Source organism: Phoca vitulina, unplaced genomic scaffold, assembly GCF_004348235.1.
Source record: "Phoca vitulina isolate PV1807 unplaced genomic scaffold, GSC_HSeal_1.0 scaffold4, whole genome shotgun sequence".
NCBI classification, from domain to species: domain Eukaryota; kingdom Metazoa; phylum Chordata; class Mammalia; order Carnivora; family Phocidae; genus Phoca; species Phoca vitulina.
Window position 1 is genome coordinate 48,655,132 of NW_022589707.1, and position 27,172 is coordinate 48,682,303.

General features: G+C 36.9%; 1 protein-coding gene and 1 pseudogene across 13 annotated transcripts in view; both read right to left on the reverse strand.

Annotated features, from left to right (window-relative positions):
- The window catches only part of HDAC9 (histone deacetylase 9), a 912,577-nt gene that overhangs the window by 295,772 nt on the left and 589,633 nt on the right, over positions 1–27,172 (reverse strand). For all 13 annotated transcript variants that reach the window (XM_032401986.1, XM_032401978.1, XM_032401976.1 and 10 more), the window contains one exon: positions 4,067–4,244. In XM_032401986.1, the coding sequence (XP_032257877.1) occupies positions 4,067–4,244 (178 nt within the window). The remainder of the gene's footprint in view (positions 1–4,066; positions 4,245–27,172) is intronic.
- LOC116630502 lies at positions 14,740–26,881 on the reverse strand (annotated as a pseudogene).

The window sequence follows — 27,172 nt, forward strand, 5'->3', positions numbered from 1 at the left end:
GAAATGGGTAGAATTACTAAAATGGATAATAAGTGCTATCTTGAAGCAAGGTTCATTCCTAATAACTTCCACTTCATACCTATAGCAGCTATTATACTTTCTATTCATAATTCTCGTCTATCCATAAGGCTTATCTGGCTTTTTTGTTCTATATCTACTGTATTCTTTACATTCTAACATCTGTAATACTTGTTATATTCTCTTTTAACGGGTACACTTAAATCAAAGTACCGGATAGTGTAATTATTAATTGTGAAACTTGATTTGTCCATCAAACAAATGAAATATCCAAAAGTGAATGTTTAAAATTTGCTAAACTATGTCTGAGTAGATAAAAAGAATTTCTAAGACTTATAATTTTTTATGTAAATCATCTTATCAGAGTATCAGACAGCTAAAAAAGAAATGGATGGAGGAAATCCCACCCTAGGCCTTCCAACTCACACTATGAGATAGTCTGTTGAAACCTAGGAATTGGACTAGTACTGCCATTCAACAACATAGCCAAAGAGAAGATTCAACCAGCATATAAGTTGGAAAAAGTGAAATCAAACAGAATTCACTCACTTGCTGGCAAATATCTATAAAGATTTCTCTACATTTAAGAATGAGTGAGCAAAAACAAACAAACAAACATAACCCAGGGCCTATGAGAATATGCTACAGAAACTGTAAAGGGAACATCATTCCTACTAGTTAGATCATTGAATATGATTTACTATAGGAACCAAAATTCAACCAAATTCATTTGCCATTATATTTTTGTTTCAGTGAATCCCATTTGGTACAACTATGTCATATACTGTCAATGCCCTGTTATGAGTCATGGCCAAGCCTCATCTCTGTTAAGAATAGTTGAGCAGAAGAGATGGCAATGGTAAAGAAAACAAAATACACTGCCCTTTCCCTAATTGCCAGAAGTCATATAAACATATGCCTTGGCTTTAAATATAACAAAAACCCCACCTCTTAAATTGAATATTATACAAAAAATAAGTATTATTACTCATTACAATATAACATAAAATCCCTTTAAATGAATATGTGGCAACCTGGCTGTGCAATACATTCTTCATTATCACTAGCAGCATCATGATCATATACTCTTCTTGTCCATCCTAGAAATATCTTTACCAGGCATTCTGTAGAGCCACCAGGTAGTGTCTACATATTAGTCCATTTCTTGGTCCATTCAAGTCCTCACAGGAAACAGACTGAAGACTTCATCTTTCAACAACGGACTGAATTCAAACATTTTCTCCCGGAAACACTGACTTGTTCTTTTCAAAAAGGGGGTGGTGTGGCTGCTCTATCTGGTGGCTGAGAATCCACATGGAAGGTGCAAGTTTGAAAAGGTGTGCCTTGAAAAGTATGTGAGTTAACAAATAACTTTTTAAGTTATGGCAAAAAGTACAGCTCTTACAAGATGGGTTTAAGCAAATCACCTTTACAATGTATTTGTTTTCTCCTCCTTACTTTTTAGTGGAACAACTACTGAGTGCGTGAGATTGTATAACCTTCTTTTGAAAAAAAACCTAAATATTTCCAAGGAACATACTTGAATGTCACTTTTGATTTTTTAAATGCATCTACAACAAATAGATGTTAAAAAATCAAAAGAAAGGAATTTAATGCTTAAAGATACTTCTTTTCAAACTTACTACAAATCAGTCTTAATACTTCACCTCTGAAATCGAGATCATTAGAAACACTAAAATCCTGTGCATTTTTTTAAAGAGAGAGAGTGATCACACAGATGCGCATGAGCAGGGGAGGGGGTAGAGGGAGAGGGAAAGAGAGAATCTTAAGCAGATTCCATGCGCCCAAGGCGGGGGGGGGGGGGGGGGGGGGACTCAATCTCATGACCCCCAGAGTAGAAATCAAGAGTCAAACGCAAAACCACTTAACCAACAGAGACACCCAAGTGCCCCTAAAATCCTGTTTTTAAAAAAAATATGTTTATTTAATCACTAGGCAAGAAATGTGCCCTATCAAGTCCATTAAATATGAAAATAATCTCAAGTTCATTTCCCTACTTGTGTATGGAATACAAACTCTGATAAATACTAGGATGTTGACATTATAAGAAAGAAACTAATGATCTGGAATGACCCAGTATTTGTTCTGAATGATTAGGTTGTTTGTCATGCTTATATTATTACGGTTATAGTCTACTCTTTCACCTGGATTCTTCTAAGACTTACCAACCCTGTCCATCTGGCAACAGTGTTTTCCTAAACTTGTAGTATCATTCTAATATTCAGGGAACTTGCTTTATTCATATTGAAGGAACATCTAAAAGAAGAGGAAAGGCCAAAGCATGTCAGGAAAGGGTCACCCCTCTTAACCAAGAAAAGAAACTCAATCAATAGGATTTCAATAGCAGACAGCAACATACATGGGGACAGCACCATGAAACTTTATAATTAAGTTCACTTTAAAATTAAGGAAATAATTTTGAGTGAGTGGAATTGTCATTATGACAGGATGATTATTGCTCTGTGTTCTCTTTTGAAAGCTTATGGCTAAATAAAAAATACTTTCAGGAAAAAGAATTTAGAAGAATGTAATTCTTGAAGGCTACCGACCTGAAAACTACCAAAAGTATTCCTCTACATCATATATCTGGTTTTGAGGAAACACTCTCTAAAGACGAAGGAAAGAACCAGGCATGACTGAATCAAGCAGCTTCTGCTGACACTGGGCTGCAGTCCTGGGTTGTCTGGGCAAATATACCCAGCCTGTAACTCCTAGGATGGAATGTTGGCTTGTGGTATAACACCTTATAAAAAGTAGTTCCTTTGCGTACTTATTAAAGATGTCTGTCAAAGTTAAGTAACTTGGCCATTCCATTCATTGATTTTTTAAATTTTTAAAAAAATTTTTTTTAAGATTTTATTTATTTATTATAGAGAGAGCACAAGCAGGGAGAGTGGCAGGCAGAGGGAGAAACAGGATCCCCGCTGAACAAGGAGCCTGACGCGGGACTCGATCCCAGGACCCTGGGATCATGACCTGAGCCAAAGGCAGACGCTTAACCATCTGAGCCACGCAGGTGCCCCCATTCATTGATTTTTAAATAAGATGACATCAAGGCTTGGGAATGTGATTTTAGAAAAAGTGTTTTAACTTTTCCAAGCACAAAGGGTTGCATGAGGTCACCAAAGCCACAAAAACAAACTCTGAATCCTGAAAATTGATTCAAAAATAAATCAGATAACCTGTGAGAGCCTTTGAGAGAAGGTGCACATGAATACTCCCCTTGCTGCATCCAAGTTATGAGCCCCTTGGGGCTATGATATTTTTCATTTGATCAGCCACAAGTTTGAGAGCATGGATATCTTCTGGACCCCATTCTTGTGAAGACAGAAAGGAGTATTTATGCACATGGACATTTACAGCACAGTTCCTTTGGAGAGTGAATAGCACCCCTTTTTTGTGTATGTTCCAGACTTGACCTTCCTCTGGCCTTGGAATTATCTGGTTTGTTTTCCTCTGTAGCCAGGTTCTAAAATATCAAACACAGCTGTAGGCAAAGGAAAAGGTTGGTCAAATAGCCCACCCAGAGGTGCCATAGTAAATAGAAATGGAACTAACGTATGTAGCTTGGCACCACTGTCTCCCAGGTGTCATTTGTATGGCAGGTCAGAAGAAAACAATGAAACAAACAAAACATGAAAAACAAACTGGGGGAGAGGCACTCGTTAGAGTCAAATGAAGCCAAACATCATAAATTTCCTAGGGGCCATGACTACTAGGAGGAAGAGATTGAGGAACAGTGCTAAGGAATGTTGTAGGGATTTTGTTTCCAAAAGGGACCTATGCACCTGTTGATGTGTTTTCCAGGCCCTTGAATGATAACAATTTATGAGGCTATTAATACTAAGCCCAAGATTTATCAGATGTGCTGTTTGTCTTGTAGCCAATAGAACCTCATAAAATTTGGGTTGCATTGGGTTAAAATAGAGCGTTCTGCTATTGGAGTTATTCAGAGCATTTAAATCGCTTAATCCTACAAGAACGGTGCATTTAGCCTGCCTATTAGGGAGTCTTTAGGGATTCCTACCAGTTGCAGAGCCAGGCTGGAGGGGGCAGTCCATTGCTGGATGAGGTAAAATGGAGGCAGCAGGGGAGGAATGAGTCCTGGAGACAAGACGATGTTTCTCTAATCCATCCATGCCAACCACAGCCAGCTGAGCTTGGCGCACTGACAGCGCACGTGTGTGCTGGGGCTCCAGGAAGGGCTGTTGCCAAGAAAAGAGCACAGTAGAAAGAAACATGAGACAAGCATTGAGGGAGACACTGAGAACGACGTGTAAACAAATTAAGTTCATCAGGTCAGAGACATAATAAACGGTGTGAAGGGAAAAAGAAAAAAAAATAGAAAAAGAGAGAGAAAAAACAAGATCTAGTCAATAAATCCATTCAACAGATGTTTTCACGCTGACTGCCAGGGCCTGTCTGCCTGGCTAAGGAGGAGGTGATGGCAGGAGGCCTGTCAATTTGAACTGATTGAAAGAAACAGACCTTTAACCTCAAGAGGAACATCGACTTAGATTCATTTCCTATCTTGATAACAACGTTTTGAATATAGCTCAGGAATTTTTGCAACACAAAGTAGGAGAACAATTTGGCTGCTTTCAAATTGCCAGTAAGGCTCAATACTGAAAATTTTATCTTGAATTTATTCAGTAATATTGGTAATAAAATTTATGGGAGCCTAAAAATTACCAATTAAATGGCTATGTTTTAATACCTTTCAGTTTTTATATTATGGTATAGAACAATGAATTTTTCATAGGTTGAATGGTATAATCTCAATACTATAAAATGTTAGTTTCTTTAAGAGCATTAAATATAATCACAATGATTTAACAATGTTAACATTCTTCATACTTAAGTTATCAAATCAAAAAGCCAGAGTTTGGAAGTTCCTGAAGATTCACTTAGTCTATTCCTCCGTCCCCAAAAAAGACAAATCTCTAAAACACAGACAGGCAGCTAATTTACCTATCAATACTACACACTATCTTCCCTCTTCTTCAAAATCATGGAATTCATAACCTCATGCTGCTCTTTATGCTCCTTTCCTTTTCCATATTCTGAACAAACACTGAAAATAGCTGAACAATGATACAAAAGATGATTATCACATGCCACAGATAAAGAAACTGATATTCCAAAAGATTAATAAAGTCTTTTTAAGTATAAGAGTAATTTCCTCTAATTTTAAAATTTTACATGCCTTTCTGCTTTGATCTACCTGGCTAGCATTTACTCTTTCAAGACTTGATACAAACATCACTTCTCCTTAGTGAGGATTTGCCTTATCCTTCCTATTACTAACCTAACCTGTTAGCACCCAACATATGCCATTATATGTGATACTTGTATTTTTTTTTTAATTTTTTTATTGTTATGTTAATCACCATACATTACCTCATTAGTTTTAGATGTAGTGCTCCATGATTCATTGTTTGTGCATAACACCCAGTGCTCCATGCAGAACGTGCCCTCCTCAATACCCATCACCAGGCTAACCCATCCTCCCACCCCCCCCCCTCTAGAACCCTCAGTTTGTTTCTCAGAGTCCATAGTCTCTCATGGTTCGTCTCCCCCTCTGATTTCCCCCCCTGATACTTGTATTTCTATCTAGCACAAGGCTTGTTACATCCTAGGTGTACAAATTACCCACTTAGAATGCTAACAAATCTACATGCAACACAACTGTACTCAATGCATACTACATGGTTTTATGTCATTACAACTTCCTCTGTATATGAGTTAATGCAGCATATAAATGTGCAAGTTATGATTATAAATATATATTTAGTTATAGACCATAGGCTAAGACTACCCAATTTTCAAAAAATTAATAATCATTTAAAATTAACTTTAAAGTAAGTTATACTTAAGGTTTATGTATATGTTGTTACTGCTGGTTTGCTCTAACTGAACCATCAATCAATTGGAAGGCATTTGTCACATGCTCAGGCTTTGAGCACTGGCTTTGATGATAAGGATGGGTTGGTCAGGATCTAGTTCTAGTTATAACAGTTTTAACACTTTGACAGGAGTCTAACTCTCTTGTTTTCTTGAGTGTCTCCATCTTCAATGCCCTGAGGATACAAAAGGTAAGGTTGATATAGTCCCTTCTCTCATGGAATTTATACTCAGGGGGAATGCAAATTTATAATTATGATTTGGGGAATTTTCTATGGGGAAAAGGGGATTTTCAGCATATGATCTAAAATGCATGGGTAAATATATACCTGAATGTCTGTAATCTCCATCCCTTCTGTCCCTTCCTACTGTAATCTCTTTAACCCTCACCTAACCTAATGCAAAAGGTCCTTGATTGATCACCCTATTTCTAACACAATCCATCCTATTGCTTCCTCTTCCAAAAGCCCTCTGTAAGCAAGAAGTTGACAAAAAAGTCTCTGAAAAAAAACCAAAGTTTAATGAACTTCCCCAGCCTGGCATTTGGACTCTCTTTGACCTGAGGCCAACCTGCATTCTCAACATTAAGTCTTCTATTCCTTTTCTAGGTTCTAGCCAAATCCTAACTACTGTATAACAAATACTGTCCCCAGGGCTATATTCTCATTATCATCAGCCCAGGGCACTACTGCCTTTTTTGGGTCCCTTCCTCCATAAAAAAAATATATTAAAAATTACATTCTATGCTTACATTGGCATACATTGGATTACTATATATTACTATAATATTCATTTTTTCATCAAAAAATTAAAATTTAAAATATTCTGTGGGCCCCTTAAACTATCATGGGTTCTGGGCACAGTGTCTACTATGTCTATGGATACTGTGGCCCTGATCATTTGTGTTCCACCAATCTATCTTTTCTGTATCATCCTCTAGATGTGTCTATACAGCTGCACATTCAGCAATCATACACATCCTCTAAAGAAAACCTGAAATTTTCCATAGAACCTTTGTAAGCTCCTATATTAAATGCCTTCCCTTTCCATTACACTCCCATCACACTTCGTTTTTCTCTCTCCTTTTCCCTACCATCATCTTTTCCATATTAGTTACTACGTGCAATAACCACTTATTGAGCTCATACTCTGTGCCGGACACTTTGCTGGTATGTTGACCCTTTTTTATGTTTATTGCCTAGTCAGGATACAGATACTAAATATTTCTCAGTATAATGCAATTATAAATATAACGAGTGCTGTATAAGATAAATGCAGAGTTCCATGAAAAAATGTGAAGAAAATCTGATACAGAGGTTGAGGGAACTTCCATCTAAGAATGTGATGTTTAATTTGAGGTGGGAAGGATAAGTTGAATTAACCAGGTAGAAAGTGGGGAAAAGTTCTAGATAAGTTGTATGTGTGAGAGAGAAATTATCTTTCCATGTATACTATTGAAAGCTTTTTGAACTGGGGACTGAATCTAACTCATCTGTGTACTTATTTCCTGCTGCATTGCTTATCTTTTTCTTATGCTTTCTTTAAAAATATGTAACATATTTGGAAGTTAAAGGCCAATAATATAACCATGTTTTAGATGACTGGGGTTACTGAATGTTTTATCTCTTAATGAATAAATCAATGCTGTAAGAGCTCCAGGCAAATAATACCACCACCTTCCTTCTTTTTAAATAAAGTATATTTATTGCTTACTTGAGCTTCACAGGAACCCTCTGAGATAATGGAGTAACAGTTTGCTAAGTTATAAGCATGAAACAAATGTTACATCTTAATATAGAACTTCACAATAAAGTAGGCAGAATCCTACTTATCCAATCTCTAGAATTAGGAATATGGCCATATAGGTAAGAGACAACTACTTTTTCAATAGTAGTTATTTATACATCACATTAAGAGTCCATCCAATATCTATTGTAGATGCAGAAGAAAAGAAATCCCACGCTGGGTTGCACAGACAGGGAAGTGAATTACGCATGGCTCCCGATCTTGTGGGTTGACACCCCATATTCAAGCACTTTATCCTTAGTTGGTAAGTTCCATAAGGATAAGAGCTTTGCCCATTGATTCATATATTCCCATGCAGTGTTTCACATACAGCAGGTGTTAATAAATATAGGTTGAGTAAATAAATAGCAAGGAGAAACACAGTCATCCTTAAGATCTCACTGTAAGGATAAGATAAAACAAGAAAGCGTATTATAAGCAATAATAACATAGAAATACCGAGGAATGACGAGTGAAAAATATAAGAAAATAGAGACCAGACAAAACAATTATCAAAGGACAATACTCTGAAATTACTTAGTGTTGGAGCCAAGAGATAATGAAGGAAATGAATGATTTCAGGATTATTTTTCCTTTGTACTTTTATGAGGTTTTCAAACTTTCTATGTACCACCCATATTAAAACTTTAATTAAGAAAAATGGTAAATATTTTTAAAAATAAACAGTTGAAACTTAGACCTAAGAGCAGACATAGGTCAAATATTTTTGAACCTCTACCAATTAAAGGACTAAAGAAGAGAGAAAAGTTTATTCACTTTCAAAAGAGTTGGCTATATTATACACTTTTACAAATGAAGTATGGCTTTTAACATATAGGGGGAATCTTGACAATCCAGTAAGACACACATTATTATGCTGCATATTTGACACCAAAGTAGCACAAAATGGTATGCCATTTTTATTTCAGATGGATTTTACTCCTCAGCAATAAAAAGCTTCCTGCTTAATGCTGAAAACTGAGGTAGTATTTTTCTGTTGTAGCTGGAATGGACTAAAGTGTTTCACTAAAGCTTTTATTTCTATTAATAATTTTAATGAGAGATAATTTTGTCCATGGTTATTTTCCATAGTTCTAAGTACAAAAGTACATGTTTCTCTGTTGCATTGTCAGAAAAATAAAATGAAGAGTACAAAACCTGTTAATAAAAATCAGATGGATACCCAAGTTAAACTTTCACCTATTGAGCCCCACTAAAAAATGCCCATTGAGTGAATAATACTCTCTCACCTCAAAAAACCATTTTTGATTAAAATCTTTTAAATATACTATATTGAGTCTGTTTCTTAAAAAAAAAGATTTTATTTATTTGCCAGAGAGAGAGAGAGAGAACCCACAAGCAGGGGAATGGCAGGCAGAGGCAGAGGGAGAAGCAGGCTGAGCAAGGAGCCCAACGTGGGACTCGGTCCCAGGACTCTGGGATCACAACCAGAGCCGAAGGCAGATGCCCAACCAAGTGAGCCACCCAGGTGTCCCATTGAGTCCGTTTCTTAAGCATACATTAGTCTTTCTTTTTTCAGGTGATTTAATTGGGGATTTGGTTTTGATTGGTTACTTTACCCGACGGTCATTCCAGGAAATTCTCTCAGGTTACTGAGATGTGTAAGTCAGCCTTTTGTTATATGAAGTAAGTGGTCTAAGGCCACTACGCCTAAACATCATCTGTTTCCTCCCACTGATAAAAATTGTAAATTACTTTCACAGAGGAGTTATTACCCACCTATTTTATAAATTCTTCATTGATGCCTAGTAAGACATCAATGTTATTGAGGCCCTGGCCTTTCTAAATCATGGGGGATTGAAAGTGGGTAGGAAAGGTCTTGAAGTTCTCTGTATGATAAGCACAATGTTCTCCCTTATAGTAAAATATTTATTTGGGGATGGCTTGCTAATGGAGGTTATGAGGTAATAAAGCCCCTAGGCAGAGGCAACTTCAAGGTTCTATTTTTTTGTAATAGCCATGATTTTTGGTTATGTTTCTGTTTGGTTTGGTTTTGCTTTCTTGTTGCCATTGCTCAGAGACCTGTTTTATGGCTTCTGTGTTTTCACTTTGTTCCGGATGGTTACATTTGCTTCCAGACATGTGGGTGGTTGCTAATTATGTGCTCTAATCAATATCATTATGCAATTTCAGCAAGAGCAAATACAGAAATAAAAAATTATAGTGTTTAATCTTTGAAATAATCACAATTATTTGAATTAGTTTAATAAAATATATGACCTAAAAGAAAAAAAAAGTTCATGGGAAAATAATTATTAAAAAAAGTTAAAAATTCTATTTCCAAAGCCATTTCTTTAAAGAATATATGTTCCTTCTTTTTTGGCATTATGAGCAAATTTATATTCTTTTTGATTCACAGTGTTTTGAACTTCAGAAGTCTTGCTTTTCAGAAAATTAGAATTGTAGATATCCCTAGAACTTATCTTATAAAATGCCAAGGGGTGGTGGAAATTTACATCTTCTGAAGTCTTTGTATTATTCAGGATGGGTGTTTAAGTACTGGTTAACTTTAGACTTTTTAAAACTAAACATGCGTGTTAATAATTTAAAAGTAGCTATTAAATAAATAAAAATGATGTGCATAACTTTAAAGTAGACAAAAATTTTTGAAAAAGAGAAAGGGGAACCTTCCTGCACTGCTGGTAGAAATGCAAACTGGTGCAGCATTCTGGAAAACAGTATGGAGTTTCCTCAAAAAGTTAAAAATAGAACTACCTTACAATCCAGCAATCACACTACTAGGTATTTACCCAAAGAATACAAAAATACTAATTCAAAGGGATACAGGTACCCCAATGTTTATAGCACCATTATCTACAATAGCCAAACCATGGAAACAGCCCGTGTCCATCGACTAATGAATGGATAAAGAAGTTGTAGTATATATATATACAATGGAATACTACTCAGCCATAAAAAAATGAAAGCTTGCCATTTTTAACAACATGGATGGAGCTGGAGAGTATTATGCTAAGCGAAATAAATCAGAGAAACACAAATACCGTATGATTTCACTCATATGTGCAATTTAAGAAACAAAACGAATGAAGAGAAAAAAAGAGGGAAGCAAACTAAAAAACAGACTCTTAACTATAGAGAACAAACTGATGGTTATCAGAAGGGAAGTAGGTGGGGGAATGGGTAATATAGATGATGGGGATTAAGGAGTGCAGTGGTTGTGAAGAGCACTAGGTGTTGAATGGAAGTGTTGAATCACTATACTGTATACCTGAAACTAATATTACACCACTATTAACTAACTGGAATTTAAATGAAATTTTTAAAAAAAGGGAAATGACAATTTAAATTTATGAAAATATACCATACTGATTAAAAAAAAAAAAAAGCAAAACCAAGAAGCAATCAACCTAAAATAAATGGAGAAAAAATGATGGAGAAAAAAAATGAAGTACCAAAAAAGCTGAACAACTATAATTCACAAAAGGAAATGCTAGAAACAAATCCCTACATACTTATACTAAACACAATTGATATGAAGATACTCAATTTACCAGTTAAAAGATGGAGGGAGTCAAACTGAATTTAAAAGACAGAAAGGCTATATTCTTTGGCAGAGCAAGGTTAAATTAAGAAGGTTCTAGGAAGACATATAAAAAATACTAACAAAAAAGAAAGAAAGAAGGAAGAAGAGGAGGAGAAATCTTGTGCAGACATGTTGAAAACAGACAAAAAAGACTTAAGAGGGAAAATATTAGAAAACATATAAGGGTACATATAAAATAATATGAAAGTTTAATTAACAACAACAACAAATTTAAACCTAGGAATCAGCTCAAAATGTTAAGAGCATAAACTGGCAGGACTATAAAGAAAAAATGAAAAATTCACATCATGGAAGGAGGTCATAACAAACTTTCCACAAAACAACCTAGGTTACAGAAGACTTGAATAACACAATTCTCTAGCTTAGAGATATATTAAATTTGCAACCAATAAAATATATTCTTTCAAGGACATATGTACATAATTACAAAACTGACCCTACAATAAAGCAAATGTCAACAAGCTTTTAAAAATTAGTACTTATAATGGAATATTATTCAGCCTTAAAAACAAACCCTGACATGTGCAACAACATGGATGAACCTTAAAGGCATTATGCTAAGTGAAATAAACCAGTGACAAAAGACAAACACTATGTGATTCCACTTACATGACATACCTAGAGTAACTAAATTCATAAGACAGGATGGTGGTTGCCAGGGGCTGGGAAAAGGGGTAAACAGAGCTATTATGCAAAGGGTAGAGTTCTAATTTGGAAAAATGAAAAAGTTCTGGAGAGAGACGGTAGTGATGGATGCATAACAATGGAATACACTTGATGTCACTGAACTATACACTTACAAATTATTAAATGGTAAATTTTTGTTATATATATTTTACTGGAAAAAAAGAATATCACAGATCATGTACACTGACCACACTGTAGTCAGAGATGTAAAGTGAGATGAGAAGATGCACTACATTCTGTGATAGAAAGAATTAATATCATAAAGATAGCAATTCTTCCCAAATTAATTCTATAATGTTTCAGCTGATTCTAAATTTTGTATAGGAGATAAAAGGGAGAGAATAGCCATGTGAATTTTGAACACAAAGAATAAGTTGGGGAGATAGGCCCAACCAAGTAACTACACATACTAAAAGCTAAGTCATTTAACACAATAGAGTATTAATAGATTATAAATAGACCTATAAATCAATGGAATTGAACTGAGGATCCAGAAATAAACCTTTTCCTTTGGCCAACTGATTTTCACCAAGGGTATCAACACAGTTCAAGGGAGAAAGAACAGTCCTTCAACAAACGGAGCTGGTTCAACTTCATATCCACGTGCAAAAGAACGAAACCGAACTTCTTTTCTCATACCACACACAAAAATTAACTCCAAAGGGATTACAGAACCAAATATAAGAGCTAAAATTGTAAAATTCTTTTAAGAAATATAGAAGTAAATCTTCTTAGATATAAGACCAAAAGAAAAAATGACCCCCAAAGTAGATAAATTAAGATATAATCAGAGGTAAAAACTTTTCTTTCAGAAGGACACCACCAAGTAAACAGATAATCTACAAATCAGAGAAAATATTTGCAAACCATATCCCGGATACGAGATTTGTATCCAGCATATATAAACAATTCTTACGCTTCAATAACAACAACAAAAAAAACCCAGTTCAAAAATTAAGTAAATTTTCTGAAAAAACATTTCTCTAAAACAGATATACAAACAGCCAATAAACACATGAAAAGATGCTCAACATTATAAGCTATCAGGGATTTGCAAATCAAAACCACAATGAGAAATAACTTCCCAACAACTACATCGGTTTATAATCAAAAAGATACGTAATAGCAACAGTTGGTGAGAATGTGGAGAAATTGGAACTTTCATACACTTGATGGGAAGGTAATATGACATAGCCACCCGCTCACAAAAATTTGAACATGAATGTTCACAACAGCACTATTCATAATAATGTAGAAACAACCTAAATGCCCATCAACTGATGAATAAAATATGGTGTATCTATGCAATGGAATATTATCTAGCCATACAAAGTAAGTTTTTTGTTGTTGTTCATTCATAAATACACAATCTTATTTGCTATTTTCAGGGGAGATTTAGGCATTAAACTGCAAGTTGATAAAATACAAATATCTAAAAATGTATACATACCCCTCAAAATAAATTTTAGTAAATTCTTAATATCTTTAAATTTAAAAACCGCAAGCCTGTCTATTAAGTCAGGGTCATAAATGAAACAACGCTAAATGACCAGAAACACCGCATAAGGTACAGCCCAAGGGCACCAACAGGCCTCCCTCCTCCAGGGGCTCTGCTGGGGAGATGGGTCATCTGGTGGCTAAAGAAGGTTGTGATAAGCTGTTGAAGCCAAACATTTAACAATATACAAGAGACTTTACATAATGGAGCTAAGTCCTAAATTCTGGAGTGCTTGGTTAATCAGATTATTGGCGAAGGAAAAGAAAATAGAACACAGGCAGAAGTCTCAGAAGCATTTGAAACTAGAGGTGTCAGAGCTTCTGACCTACCGGTTAGCAGTCCCCGTGGTCAAATGAGCACAACTACCCTGGGAAGCTGCAGGTCAAGAAGCAGAGAGCTGCTCCCGCTGAGCCAGGTCTTGACTCTGAGAATCCCTACCTCCAGCTGAGAAAGGTCTGTTCTCAAAGTACTCAAACAGAAGTTTTTAAAGGAATCCTAGTAGCTTCAATGCCACGTCCCATGGGCAGAGCCCATGCGGGTTGTATATGAAGTCTCAAACATCCCAGAAACATCAGGGAGAATTGCAGTTATACAAAGAAAACAGTAAAGTGCCAGAAAGAGACACTTGTGATGCACTGTAAACATCCAATTTCATTGTGACCCGTCATTTCAGCTCCAGAAGCCAAGTGGTCAGGCCTCCCACACGGAATCCCATCCCAGCCGAGGCAAAGCCACCAGCTCCTCCACAAGTCCCTGAGACAGATGCAGCAAAACTTCTACTTCCTTTAAAATGATTAAATAGATCAATGCAAAATGTAGCAGCACTTTGAGGCATTTCTAAAAGGTAAAAACACTGGATAGGTTATCCACACTGGGCAAGTAGAGGTAACAAAAACCTCTCGCCTGGGAAAATACAAATCAGAAGACTTGACTGCCGTTCCAAGCCAGGGTCAGGCAGGAGGATCCTGGCTCAGGAGAAGGCCTAGGCCTCAACGCAGAGGCCCAGAAGGTAGTGAAAACGCATAAGCTGCTTGTGTCTTCAGCTGTCCACGGAGGCTGAAAAATGGCCAACCGATTGCACCCGGCAGGCAGGGCGGACTCCCTGGTGCGCAAACAGGTAATGAGCAACCACCTAGACCCCGGGACCACAGTGCTGCGGCCACCTACCAGTGAGGCCCAGGCATGATTACACACTGTTTATGTAGCACTCAAAGTGCTGCCCTTTAATGATCTTCCGGCTCGGTCGGAAGCGTCCTGTCACAGGCCTGGGCGGCACTTGGAAAATTCCAGCAGAGGCCCCCACCCGGATGCCCACTAGGCCTGCATGCCTCCTCTGTGTGGGGACGCCCGGCCTCGCACAACTGGTCCTGTCTCTCACCACCACCTCAGATGCAGAAACAATTCACAACCAGATTTCTAGACAAATTGTCAAAAACAGGTTTCTTTTCACAGCCAAGCTTCTTCGACATGACAGTTGCATCTCAGGAAAAGGTAAAATGTTTCTTCAGCTGCCAACACTGTGTTCCTCATATCCTTGAACCCCGTCCTTGCAAAATCCTGGCTTTCTCGCTGGGCTCACTGGTCATGCCCTATGGGGAGTTATGTGGCTCCTTGGAAACCACAGAGAAGCACTTGGCCTGGTCTTCACTCCGGTAACCGTAGGAAGAGCCACTGCTGACCAGCTGCTCCAACTTCCAGCCCTCAAACGCCATTAATCTCATCCACACGAGCTCCTCCTCCCGACACTGAAGCACGCGGTACACCACAGCTGTGATGTTTTGCTGTCTCATTCTCTAATTTTCTCCTTCACAAGTCTTACTACTGAGGAAACAGAAAATTCTGCTTCCTCCAACACTCCTTACTCTGTCCAGTTCAGCCACGCACCAAGCAGGTGGAGATGCTGTTGCATCCTTGTCCAAGTCCAGGCCGGATGAGCCCGGCACAAACGGTACACTTAAGATTTCCGGTCGCACAGCATCTGCTAGGTGGTGAGGAAATACGTTCCGCCTTCCTTGCACTCGATGTACTAGATGCTGCGCCCGGGGCCCCGAGCCGTGCCCTGCAGCAACAGCTCAGGCCGCCTCCCCCCACCCCCAGTGCCACCCCGAGGCGCGCTCCCCGAGGCGCGCTCCCCGAGGCGCGCTCCCCGAGGCGCGCTCCCCGAGGCGCGCTCCCCGAGGCGCGCTCCCCGAGGCGCGCTCCGGCCTGTGCCTGCGACACCACCACACAGTCCTTCTCCACCAAGATCTCAGCAAGCCACACCGCAGCGCCACAGAGAACACTTTCCGGTTCAGGGGGTGAAATGCCTCCAAGTGGTCAAAAGGTACAAACTTTCAGGGCTCGTGCCTGGGTGGCTCGGTCATTAAGGGTCAGACTTGATTTCTGCTCAGGTCATGATCACAGGGTCAAGATGGAGCCCGGCCTCAGCTCCACCTAATCAGCGGGGATTCCGCTTGAGATTTTCTCTCTACTTCTCCCTCTGCCCCAATCCCCTTTCTAAAAAATAAGAAAGTATAAAAAAAAAAAAAAAAAAAAAAAAAAAGGTACAAACTTTTAGTTACAGATAAGTCCTGGAGATATAATGTACAGCATGGCGACTGTAGTTAATAATATAGTATTAAGTATTCAAGAGAAAAAAGTAATGAAGCGCTGATGCATGCTACAGCATGGATGAATCCTTGAAAAAATTGTACTAAGTGAAAGAGGACAGTCACAAAAACCATGTTTTGTACAATTCCATTTACGTAAAATGTCCAGAATAGACAAATTTTCTTTTATGGAGACAGAAAGTAGATTCACAGTTCCCTAGATTAGGGTGGGAAGTTACTGCTGATGGGCACAGAGTTTCTCTTGAGGGTGACGAAAATGTTCTAACATTGACTGTGTTGATGGTTGTACAGCTGTGTGAATATATTAAAAACCATTGAATTGTACACTGAAGTGACTCAACCGTATGATACGTGAATTATAACACGTTTTTCATCATAGTGCAAAAGGTTTCTATCCCATTACCTCACAAGATAAAATATATTTACAAATAATCTTTATTTTCATTTTTATCTCACCTTTCTTAATTTCTCCTTTTGTGCATATTCTGTTAACATGAATAACATAAATAAATAAGTGGTATGCTTATATATTTGGAAAGATATATTTTATATCTGTTTATATGTATAATGGTTATATACATAAGTACCTGCTAAAATATTTGTATTACTTGTGATTAAGAAAAAAATTGTGGACCATAAGAGTTGGAGAGTAAAGTGCTCCTTTTTAAAGTAAAACTTTGATAAGGTAGAGGGTACCTTCAACAAATACCTAAGACTGTTTATTATTCCCCTTTTCCCATAACAATGGGCAGTATTTCTGAATTCTAGTGTGCAAGAGTGGCATCCAGTCCAGGAGAAGCTAGAATAACAAGTCTGTGCTCAACAACAACAGAAAGCACTCACTATTTCTATACTAACCTTCCAGTTCCTAGTGGTGGCCCCTTGTAGCAGAGGTCAGGCTCCAGGTAGATAAATTATTGTTCCCACGTACTCACTGGTTGCTTCCAGTGAGGTCAGGTCAGTCTCAGTCCCTTCTTCTCAGGTTCTTCTCATTCCAAACAAGAGTCTTTGCTTAGCATATTTTTCATGCCATCAAACAATATACAAAAAGGCACAAAGGAAAGGTAAAATTTTATATGTCAAATATTATCCTCATTTTCAAATCATGAGGAATCTATAAACAACAGTATGTCTCCTAAGGCAGAGCTGTTGGTAGCTGAACACTACAAAGTATTCAGGTAAAGCATCACCAGCAGAATCAGGGGGAATAGTTTTCAAGTGTAACTACCATTTATATACGTGTGCAATGTGAGTGAGTATGGTGTGTAGTTAAACCATGATTCTGGATCGAGGCTTAGAGGTTTATTTTATCCTATAAAACTGAACCTATTTGACAACATTGTTCCTCCATTAGGTGGAATGTTGGTAAAAGTTACTACTATGTACAGAGTATGTAAATTGATTCTGATGCATTTATAGACATCCTCAGATATAAGAGTTCTGGGAGAAAATACATTACTAACTTGGTTGCACTTTGCATTTATATCTGTGGTTCCTTTAGAAATGTTTAAGATCCAGCCACTTTGCAGTGCTCTTGGAAAATGACCGTTTTAAATCAGTGGGGATTTTACTCCACTACAGAATACAAAAGAAACCACATTTGAATTTTGAAATTAAATAAGTAGCTAGTCCATAATGAGTAATTTCTTTCACAATAAAAAGTAAAGAAAACAAGTTATATTTTTGTTCCTTTATTTGCTTTTTGGTTCTACATTTTTACAATTGCCTGTAGAAAAAAAATTTCAAGAGAATAGATTGAAATTATTTTAATTACAGAACAGCCCAGAGGAAGATGACATTGTGCAATGGCCTAGACCAGTATCCTCTGTCTGGTTGATGGCCAATGAACAGTGCAGCATGAACAATAGAGCGCTGGTCTAGAAATAATAGCCTGAAGATAAAGAGAGAAAAATAGGGGTTTCTTTTGACTATGATGAATCTCTTGAGCATTTCCTTTATTCCTCCCCTTTGATAATTAGAGTCCAGATATAAAACAAATCAGAATGAGAGGGATGACAAGCAATATAAATCATTGCTATTTAAGATACATGAATTTGATAGATTTATCTTGAATAAGAGTTCTTAGCCTAGGTTCTCTGGACGAATTCTAATGGATATAAAACCCCCGAAATTTTGTACAAAGTTGTATTAGTATGTGCATCTGTGAATTTTCTGGAGAGACAGTCTGCAGCTTTCATCAAAGAAATTCTTAATTTTAAAAAACGTTATGAATCACAGCTCTAAAAAATGCAGTAAGTGGCCTTAATAATATCCCACTAATTACAACTTTTAGGTTTCTCTATTAATGAACCAGTTTTATGTCCAGAGTGGATTGTTTTAAACCTGTGTGTTTAAACATATAACAAGGTGGGCCAAGTAAGTAGGGTGAGAACTCCTACAGAATCAGGGATTTAGGTTTTATACCTTCACCTCTCAGCCCAAGAAAACATCTTACCAAATTCAACATTAGGAGAACCACCATTTTTCACTACCAGTCTCCAGATCCAATTACATGTGTGCAAATTACCAAATGTGAAGTTCTAGAAAATGTGTGACTTTATGTCCATTTCACCCTGTCTCCCAAAATATGCATCCGTCAAAGGCAAGATATTCCAGTTTTCTTTTGTCACCAAACTAGAAGCCAGTTATTGATAGCTCCCTGCTAAAATGTTTGGCTAACAAAAAAAGGAAGAGAAAGAATATTGTTTAACCTGTATTCCTTCTGGCATTTAACCACAAGCGTCCTCTTAAAACAGAAAACTTTCCTCTTAAAATAGACAAGTGTTTGAGGAGGCACACAGCTCAACCTGTAGCATGTAAAGAAAATATCTTAATTAAACACTTGTCTCTATAAGTTGGAGTTGAATATTGCTGTTTCCTCCACAAGCACACCCTTACCAATAATCCTAGGATCCATTTGCTAAGATAAACATAATATAATACACCTCAAAATACTTAAATTTTTGAAAGGAATGCCTTTGTAAATATTTCCTCAAACCTAAAAAATAAATATCACAAAAAAGGCATTGTAACTTAAACAATTCTGTAATTATTTCTTGACTTTGGTGGAATTTAATGAATTAATTAATCTGTTCACTCATTCACTATATTAAAAGTCTATTAGATGTTGGGCATCATGTTAGAAACCAGAAGATACAATGACAAATGAAACAGATACAGTCACTCCCCTACGAAGTTTATAGTCTAATGAGGGGGACAAATATTCATCAGTTCTTCACAAATAAATATAAAGGAGCAACGGAGGTAAGGCATATAAGAGTCAAGAAAAACTTCTCCAAGGAAGGGATATTTGAACCAAAAAATGAAGAATAAAAAGGATTTAAGTTGACAGAGAGGAAGAAGAATGTTCCATGTGGAGGGAACAGCATGTTCAGAGTGGGTCTGGTGGTAGGGCACCTGGTAAGTAGCGTGGAACTGGTGCAGGTCAACATGGATAATTATGAGAGGAGCCTGCGGCATGTTGAGTGAGACCGTACAGAATTTGCATCCTATATACCAAACAATGAGTCATGGAACACTACATCAAAAACTAATGATGTAATGTATGGTGATTCACATAACATAATAAAATAAAATAAAAATTAATTAATTAAAAAATAAAATAAAATAAAGAGGCTGAATCTTAATCCTAAAAGCAATGGCAAGTCAATGAATAGTTTTAAGCTCCCAAGAGTTTGGGCCTGGGGATTGGACATTCAGTGGGGTTGATAAAAACAGATTCATATTTTGAAATGATCATTCCAGCAGAATAACTCATATTTTATGTAGGGTGGATAACTTCATATTCATGCACCTTCCTAAGCAAACTAAATAAAGTTATTAAAAAGCATAAAAACTCCTAGGTTTGTACTCCAACCCTATCATTTTACAAATGTGAAAATTAGGGGAAATTTACATAACCTCTCAGATCATCTTTATAAAATGAAATAATAATGTGTATCTGATGAGTATGTTTTTTATTTTAAACTAAAATTGACTCTCTATTAGCAAAGTAACAGGTTGTTGTTGGGTCAGTCTTCTACCTTATCTCTGGTCTCATGACTAATATCACAGTCTCAAGGTTGTTCAACAACGTTTGCCCACTTCAGCAACCATCAAATACGGTGCTTCTCAGATTCCATGCTTGTTTAGCTCCTTTGCCAGAATTATACATGTTTATTTTTCTTACATATATTTTTATTGTTTTACTAAGATTTTATATTAATAAAGCTTCTTGTATTAAAGCCCTGCATAGTTATCAGGATAACAAGACAAAGCTTTGTAAATCTATTGTGATGTGTCTTATCTTAATATCTTTTAGCTATTGTTTTCTAAAATATTCCTGGTCTTAACCCTTAGGGGTCAATAACTGTTATCAGCTCACCTACCATGCTTATCACAATACTATTAACCTTGTTCTTTAATTAGTAACTTGGCCCATACTAACAAAGGTGTGCAGACTCTGCTGAGTGGTCTCACTTGCTGCCATAAATTGTCGACATCCACCAAGAGCCAAATTTTCCTTTATTAAACTCACTTTCCACGGTTATTTCTAAAGGCTATTGCCCACTGTATACGCATATCAAAGTCTTCAGTCCTGCTATAAAATTTGTATTGTTTTAGCCTCAACTTAGATTAACTTCAACTACCTGATTTTAGTAGTGTTCATCAAGTGGAAAAACATGTTTTTTTTATTACAATAGGATATCCTTTTAGGTCTCCGATTTTTTTCAAAATATTTTATAGTTTCTGAAAGAGCATAGTGGTTAAGGGGTATGGGATCTAAAGCTAGATTGCTTGGATTTGAATTCTAGCTCTGTCACTTGTTAGCTGTGTGATTTTGGAAAAATTAAATTCTCTAAAATGAAGATGATAGTTGCAACTATGTCATAAGATTTTCATAAGTATTGAATTAGTATATTAATATACATATTTTATAATGGTGCCTGGCATATATTGAGCATTATGTAATGTTAGTTGTAGTTATAATGGTTGTCATCGATTACACCAGAGCTTATCAGCAATAATAGACACTGTAATTAATTCTTTAAACTTATAATGTGGAATTAATAATAGGGCAATGTTAATTACACTTTTGTTAAAATTCTCAATTAAAGAAACTTAATCAGGATAGCATTTTGTTAAGATTCTGACAGTATATAAGGCCTTTCCATTTGTAGCTTGAAATAACAAACTAGTACTTAAATTGGTACAATGATCATATTGCCTGTGGTAAGAATTTTTTTCAGTGTTTGCATCAGAAATGACTATTTTCATAAATTTTAGAAGTTAAATGATAATGATTCTCAATTTCAAAAAGTTTTCCCAGGTTTCCCCTTACAACCGATCTTCGATAATTCTATCTTCCCTGAGATTATCCTATTTGTTGCACTGCACTGTATTTAAAATGTTTATCGATCTGCCTTTATCCTTTCCTACTTCTGTGGATACAGACCAATAGATTTCTTTTTAAAATCCTAAAGGGGAGATAGCTATAACTTAGTATTAGCAAAAGAACCTTGAAATATCTAAAAAGAACAAATGCATAATATTTAGTACTATTAGATAATGCTTCAAATTACAGTTTAAGATCCTGTCTGATATTATTTGGTTTATTTGGATTTAATTCTGAATAGAGTGAGCAGAGACAATGTAAATTTCACTAACATAAATTCCTGGCATACATGAATGAACTCTTCAATTTAAGTTATTTTGTGTCTCTGAAAAATATAAAATAATATTATCATGCATATTTATGTACATATTATTATTAATAAAGTATCAAAATTGCTACTGAAAATTATATTTATGAAGTAAATCAGAAAATGTGCAGTAAGTATGAATAAGATATTTAAAATGATTATGTTCAATTATCACTGAACTTACTATATTTTATTTATTACATGTCAGTAAACATGCAATACCTAGTGTTACTGGTGTGACTTTTTATCTGCTGCATTCTTCAGCAAAAAAATAAATAATAATAATTATTGTTCACAACTTGCTCACAATTTGTTCACAACTTAGTAAAAGCTAAAATAGTTCTCATTATTATTAGATGGTAAGTCTGTCATTAGTTATACCTGGAGATTTCAAACCATACTTCTTAGAATATGGGGTTTGAAGTAAGGTCATTGGAGGAGGTTGCAATAGATGAGGGATGAGAAGAAAACTGAAAGTGTGTTGTTAACCATCTTTAAGAGTTTTAACCTCATTTTAGGGCGCCTGGGTGGCTCAGTTGGTTAAGCGACTGCCTTCCGCTCAGGTCATGATCCTCGAGTCCCGGGATCGAGTCCCACATCGGGCTCCCTGCTCAGCGGGGGGTCTGCTTCTCCCTCTGACCCTCTTCCCTCTCGTGCTCTGTCTCTCATTCTCTCTCTCAAATAAATAAATAAAATCTTTAAAAAAAAAAAAAGTTTTAACCTCATTTTAAATGCAGTGAGTATTCACTGACATATTTTAGAAGGTGAAAGAGCATGATTATATTTGCATTTATGGAGGAATTAATACTTCATTTTACTTGAATGGAAATTGAAAGAGTGGTTATTGGCAGAGCTGATGAGTCATGACCAGTGGGCCATTGTGTGAGCCACAAATCCTTCATCCTGCCTGCCCAGTGCTCCCTGAATCTGTTGGATATTTGCTTTGGTTGGTATGAGTTTGCTTTGTGTTTGGTGAAGGGAAAAAGAGGAGTTCTGCTGGGTTATGAGAGAAAAGATGGGACAAGATGAGGAATGGAGAGGAGCAAACTAGTCTGCCCTCTGTTTGGCCCCACTGAATGGTTATTGGAGCTCCAGGAGGCCAGGCCTTCAGTTAAAGGGTGAAAAGACCTGCTTTTGTATGAGATTTAAGGCACAAGCACTGTTCTTTGGTGCCTCCTATGACAAAACGGGTCATAAAGTTTGAAAGAGGGCATTTTCTCATTTTTGGCAGAAGAAATCATTTAAAACTAAAGGAAATGAAGGGCCTTTTGGCATTCTGATGATTGATTGTAAAGCTTTGAGAACGAGGGACGCAGCAACCCAAGTCTGGGCAGTGGTGGTGGGCATGGCAGATATGGCAGGAGTTGGTGGTGTTCAAGTGAGCATGGACTCATTCCTGAACACATAAGTACTAGAGAGCATTGAATCAGGCTCTTGTTCCAGAGTTATGGAATTGGGGACTATCATGACAGCAGACAGTGGGTAATTGTTGCAAATGTGACCTAATTTACTCACTGGCCAGCCACATGGATTACAAATGAACTCAATGAGTCAGACTACCAGAGACAAGCAGGAGACTCTATAGTAATCCAGCTGACAGTGCTAGGTGGTCAGACCCAGGACTGCAGCAATAGGTTGAAGAGAGGAAGATGGACCTAAGAGATATTTAGAAGCCAGAATCAACATAATTTGATGAATTGGGAAAATGTTCCCTACTTGAGGGAAATGGGGAGCAATGATGAAGAGCATGGATTCTGAAATCAAACTGTTTTGTGTTTATCACTCAACAGCTGTACAACAGTAGGCAAGTTACTTCTTAAAACCTCAGTTGTTTTGAATTTGTAAATTTTGAAAAACAGTAGTATCTATTGCTAGTATCTAATATAGATTCTTGTTAAAATTAAATGAGATGATCCACCTAAAATATTTAGCACAGTGCTAGGCACATTCTACACATTCAAACATATTAAAAATTATTACCAAACTTGCAGAGAGTATTCAAATTATGTATAAATCAAATTGTTAATTTTAGAAGGTCCTATTAAATGCAAATTTTAAATGTATGTTCTTTACCATTGTTAGTCTAAAATCATATTTATATGTATAAATGTACATACATATGCACATATGTACAATTGGCTAATTTTCACCACTGAATAGTAACAAATGTGTTACATAGACTTTTTTCTCTATTCCATGTGCTCTTTATTGTTATTTAAACTCAAGTGGCTTTCCTTGTTAGGGGCATAGCACATAATTTTTCACTTAGCTCATCTAAGAGCAATTGATGCACCTTCAACTCCTAGGCATAAATGCTAGTCATCCTGTTAGATGAACAGATGTATCATCACTGACACTATCACCAATATGCTGATTGTTACTAGGCTAATATTCTGAATATTTAATTGCCTTTAGGCTTTGATTATACATGAATTTTTCCTACCAGAATATGTATATATGTGTGTATATACATATGTCTCTATGCATATACATGTATGTATGTTGTGCTTTTGTGTACATCTGTGCATGTATATAAGTATGTGAAAATAACAGCTTGGAAGAGAGATTATATAAATTCAAGATTTCAAATAATTAAACAAATACAAAAGTGACATAAGATGAAACATCAACAAATTGTGATCATAAATAATCAAAATCCTTCTTCCCTGATATTTCTCAGGAGACAGCTCTGTGTCTAGGACGGCTCTGGCAGAACCCTGACTTAAGTCTTGAGAGGGAGTAAGGAATAGAATCACAGAGAAAGGAAGGTGCCCTATTACTTGCATGATAATCTCTGAAATTCCCCTGTTTAGCTTCTAAATGTATGAGGAAAAGAGTGAGTCTCTTTTGTTCATCATTAGATGCCCTAGTCACAAATACAAATATATCACAGTGCTCAATAAATATCTGTGAATCAAGCTATACTATTTGGGGTTCTGAAAACTCTGAGTATATTTTTAAATTTTAATCTAGTTCTTTAAAAATACCTTGTTTAATAGATATAATTTAACCCATTTTACCAATGAGAAAATTGTTCTCTAATATGAAAGTGACTTGTTCATGATATATGGCAATTAAATATCTGGAATTGAAAAAAGATCCAGTGTTCTTTTTGCTTGGTCGGGAGTCTGTTTTAACAACTATATTAGTTAACAACTATGTTATTTTCTTAATAATATTTCAAATTATACACATGTACATGTGTGTGTAGAGACAGGGTGGGGCGGGACGGAAAAGAGAGGAAAGAGTGTACTTTAATCTATACTGATTTTTTTTTTAAGATTTTATTTATTTATTTGACAGAGAGAGAGAGAGAGAAAGAGCACAGGCAGGGGGAGCGGCAGGCAGAGGGAGAAGCAGGCTCCCAGCAGAGCAAGGAGCCCTACGCGGGACTCGATCCCAGGACCCCGGGATCATGACCTGAGCCGAAGGCAGACTCTTAACTAACTGCCACCCAGGCATCCCAATCTACATTGATTTTTTAAATTGATTTTGTGAGTTTTTGTGTTCCACATATAACTGGAAGTTGAGTTTTCACTGTCAAGTGAGTGACCGTATTAGCTGGGATTGTCCACAGAGACAGCAGCTGACCTACACCTCTGACCTCCATCGGGCACTCTTTCATGCCTAGAATCTTCCCTCTCAGTTCCCCATTCTTAGCCCAAAGCTCTCCTTGTTGAAGTTTTCTCACTCCCTGTCTCCCATTACTGCAGCTTGTAGACCTCACTGTGACTTCCATTCCCTTCAGCCCTCTTTTGGCTTTATTTCTGTCCTTTTCTAGCATAAACTCCATTATCACTTCAAGCACCCAGAATACTGGTGTTTTTCAGGGTCTTTCCCCAGATCTGTAACCTCTTCATCAGTCTCACTATGTGCTTTCTTTATTTTTAAATTAATGTTACAGAGCGCTGCTAAAGAAAGCCAAAAGTTAAGCAGTAGGTGCCCTTCATTATAAATTCAGTCTCAAGCCTCAGCTGGCCTCTCAAGTCAGCTGGATAATCTGTCTCTATGTCCCAAGTCCCCTTCCTCCCTCTTTTCCCTTAGCAGCTCTTCCAAATTCCCATCATTCTCTGTAAACCCTTGACCCCACTCAGCAAATGACCTCACCTTCTACTTCACAAAGGAAATAGAGGCCAACAGACAGCAACTCCCTCAACTTCCTGCCCCCTCCTCTACATTCTTATCAGCACCCACATCCATCCTTACCTCTTTTCCTCATTTTTCAGTTGAAGCAATGTCTCTCCTCTTAGCCAAGGCTAATCCCACCACCTGTGATCTGGATTCCATCCCCTCCCGCTCCCTCAGGGACATGCTCCATCAATCATCCATGCTCCTGTATCTTCAGCCTCTCTTGGTGTACTGGCTCTCTCCCTTCTCCATACAAAAAATGCTCGCTTTGCTTACAACTCAAATACACACACACACACACACACACATGCTCCTTTCCACCCCCCCAACCTCTTCAAGTTACTGCCAAAACTTTCTCTTTTCTTTCTTAGCCAAGCTTCTTAAAAAAGAAAATTTCCTCTGACTTTAATAGGAATACATGCTCATTTTAGAACATTTAGAGAATAAAGATTTTCAAAGAAGAAAATAATAATTGCCCATAATATATACCACCCAGAGATGACAATTGTTAATATTTTGGTTTTGGATTTTTTTAGTTTTTTCTCCCCCTATAAAAAAATTGGGTTTCATACTGCATAAAAGTTTGCATCTTGGGGTTTTTTTTTTTTTTTTCACTTACTGTGACTGATCTCCATATTCTTAAATACTAAATATCTGTTAGTGGTTGTTTATTATTGCATTATATATGTAACAATTTAAATGCCTTCTTTATTAGACTGTTAAACTGTTTTCAGTTTTTCTCTTCTACAAATAATCATAAACATGCTTCCTGAAGACAAATCCATGCTTTTTCTCTCCTCCTACTTACTTCTCTGCCTAAGACAATCTGTCTTCTACCTCCTTCATTTTAGATTTCTCTCATTAAAGTTACCAATAACTCTTTACCAATGTTAAAGAGATTTTTCTGGTTTATCTCACTGAGCTTCTTTGAGGTACTCGACATTGTTAGTGATTATTTCCTTGAAATAATCTTCTACTCCAGAATCCAAGAAACAATGTCCCTATTTTCTACTCTTCTAGGTCCTCCGTATCATCCCCTTTGCATATTCTTCTCCCTGGTCTTGCCTTAGAAAAATGGCTTCCCTGGAGCTCCATCCCCAGCTCTTGGCTCTATTACTACACTTTGCTCTTGGGGGTAACCACTGACTCATCCTTCACTCAATATGTTGCTGGTTTCCAACCTGCATACCCAGTTGGGTGTATCTCCTTTGGGGAGCCTTTTCTACCTCTCAGT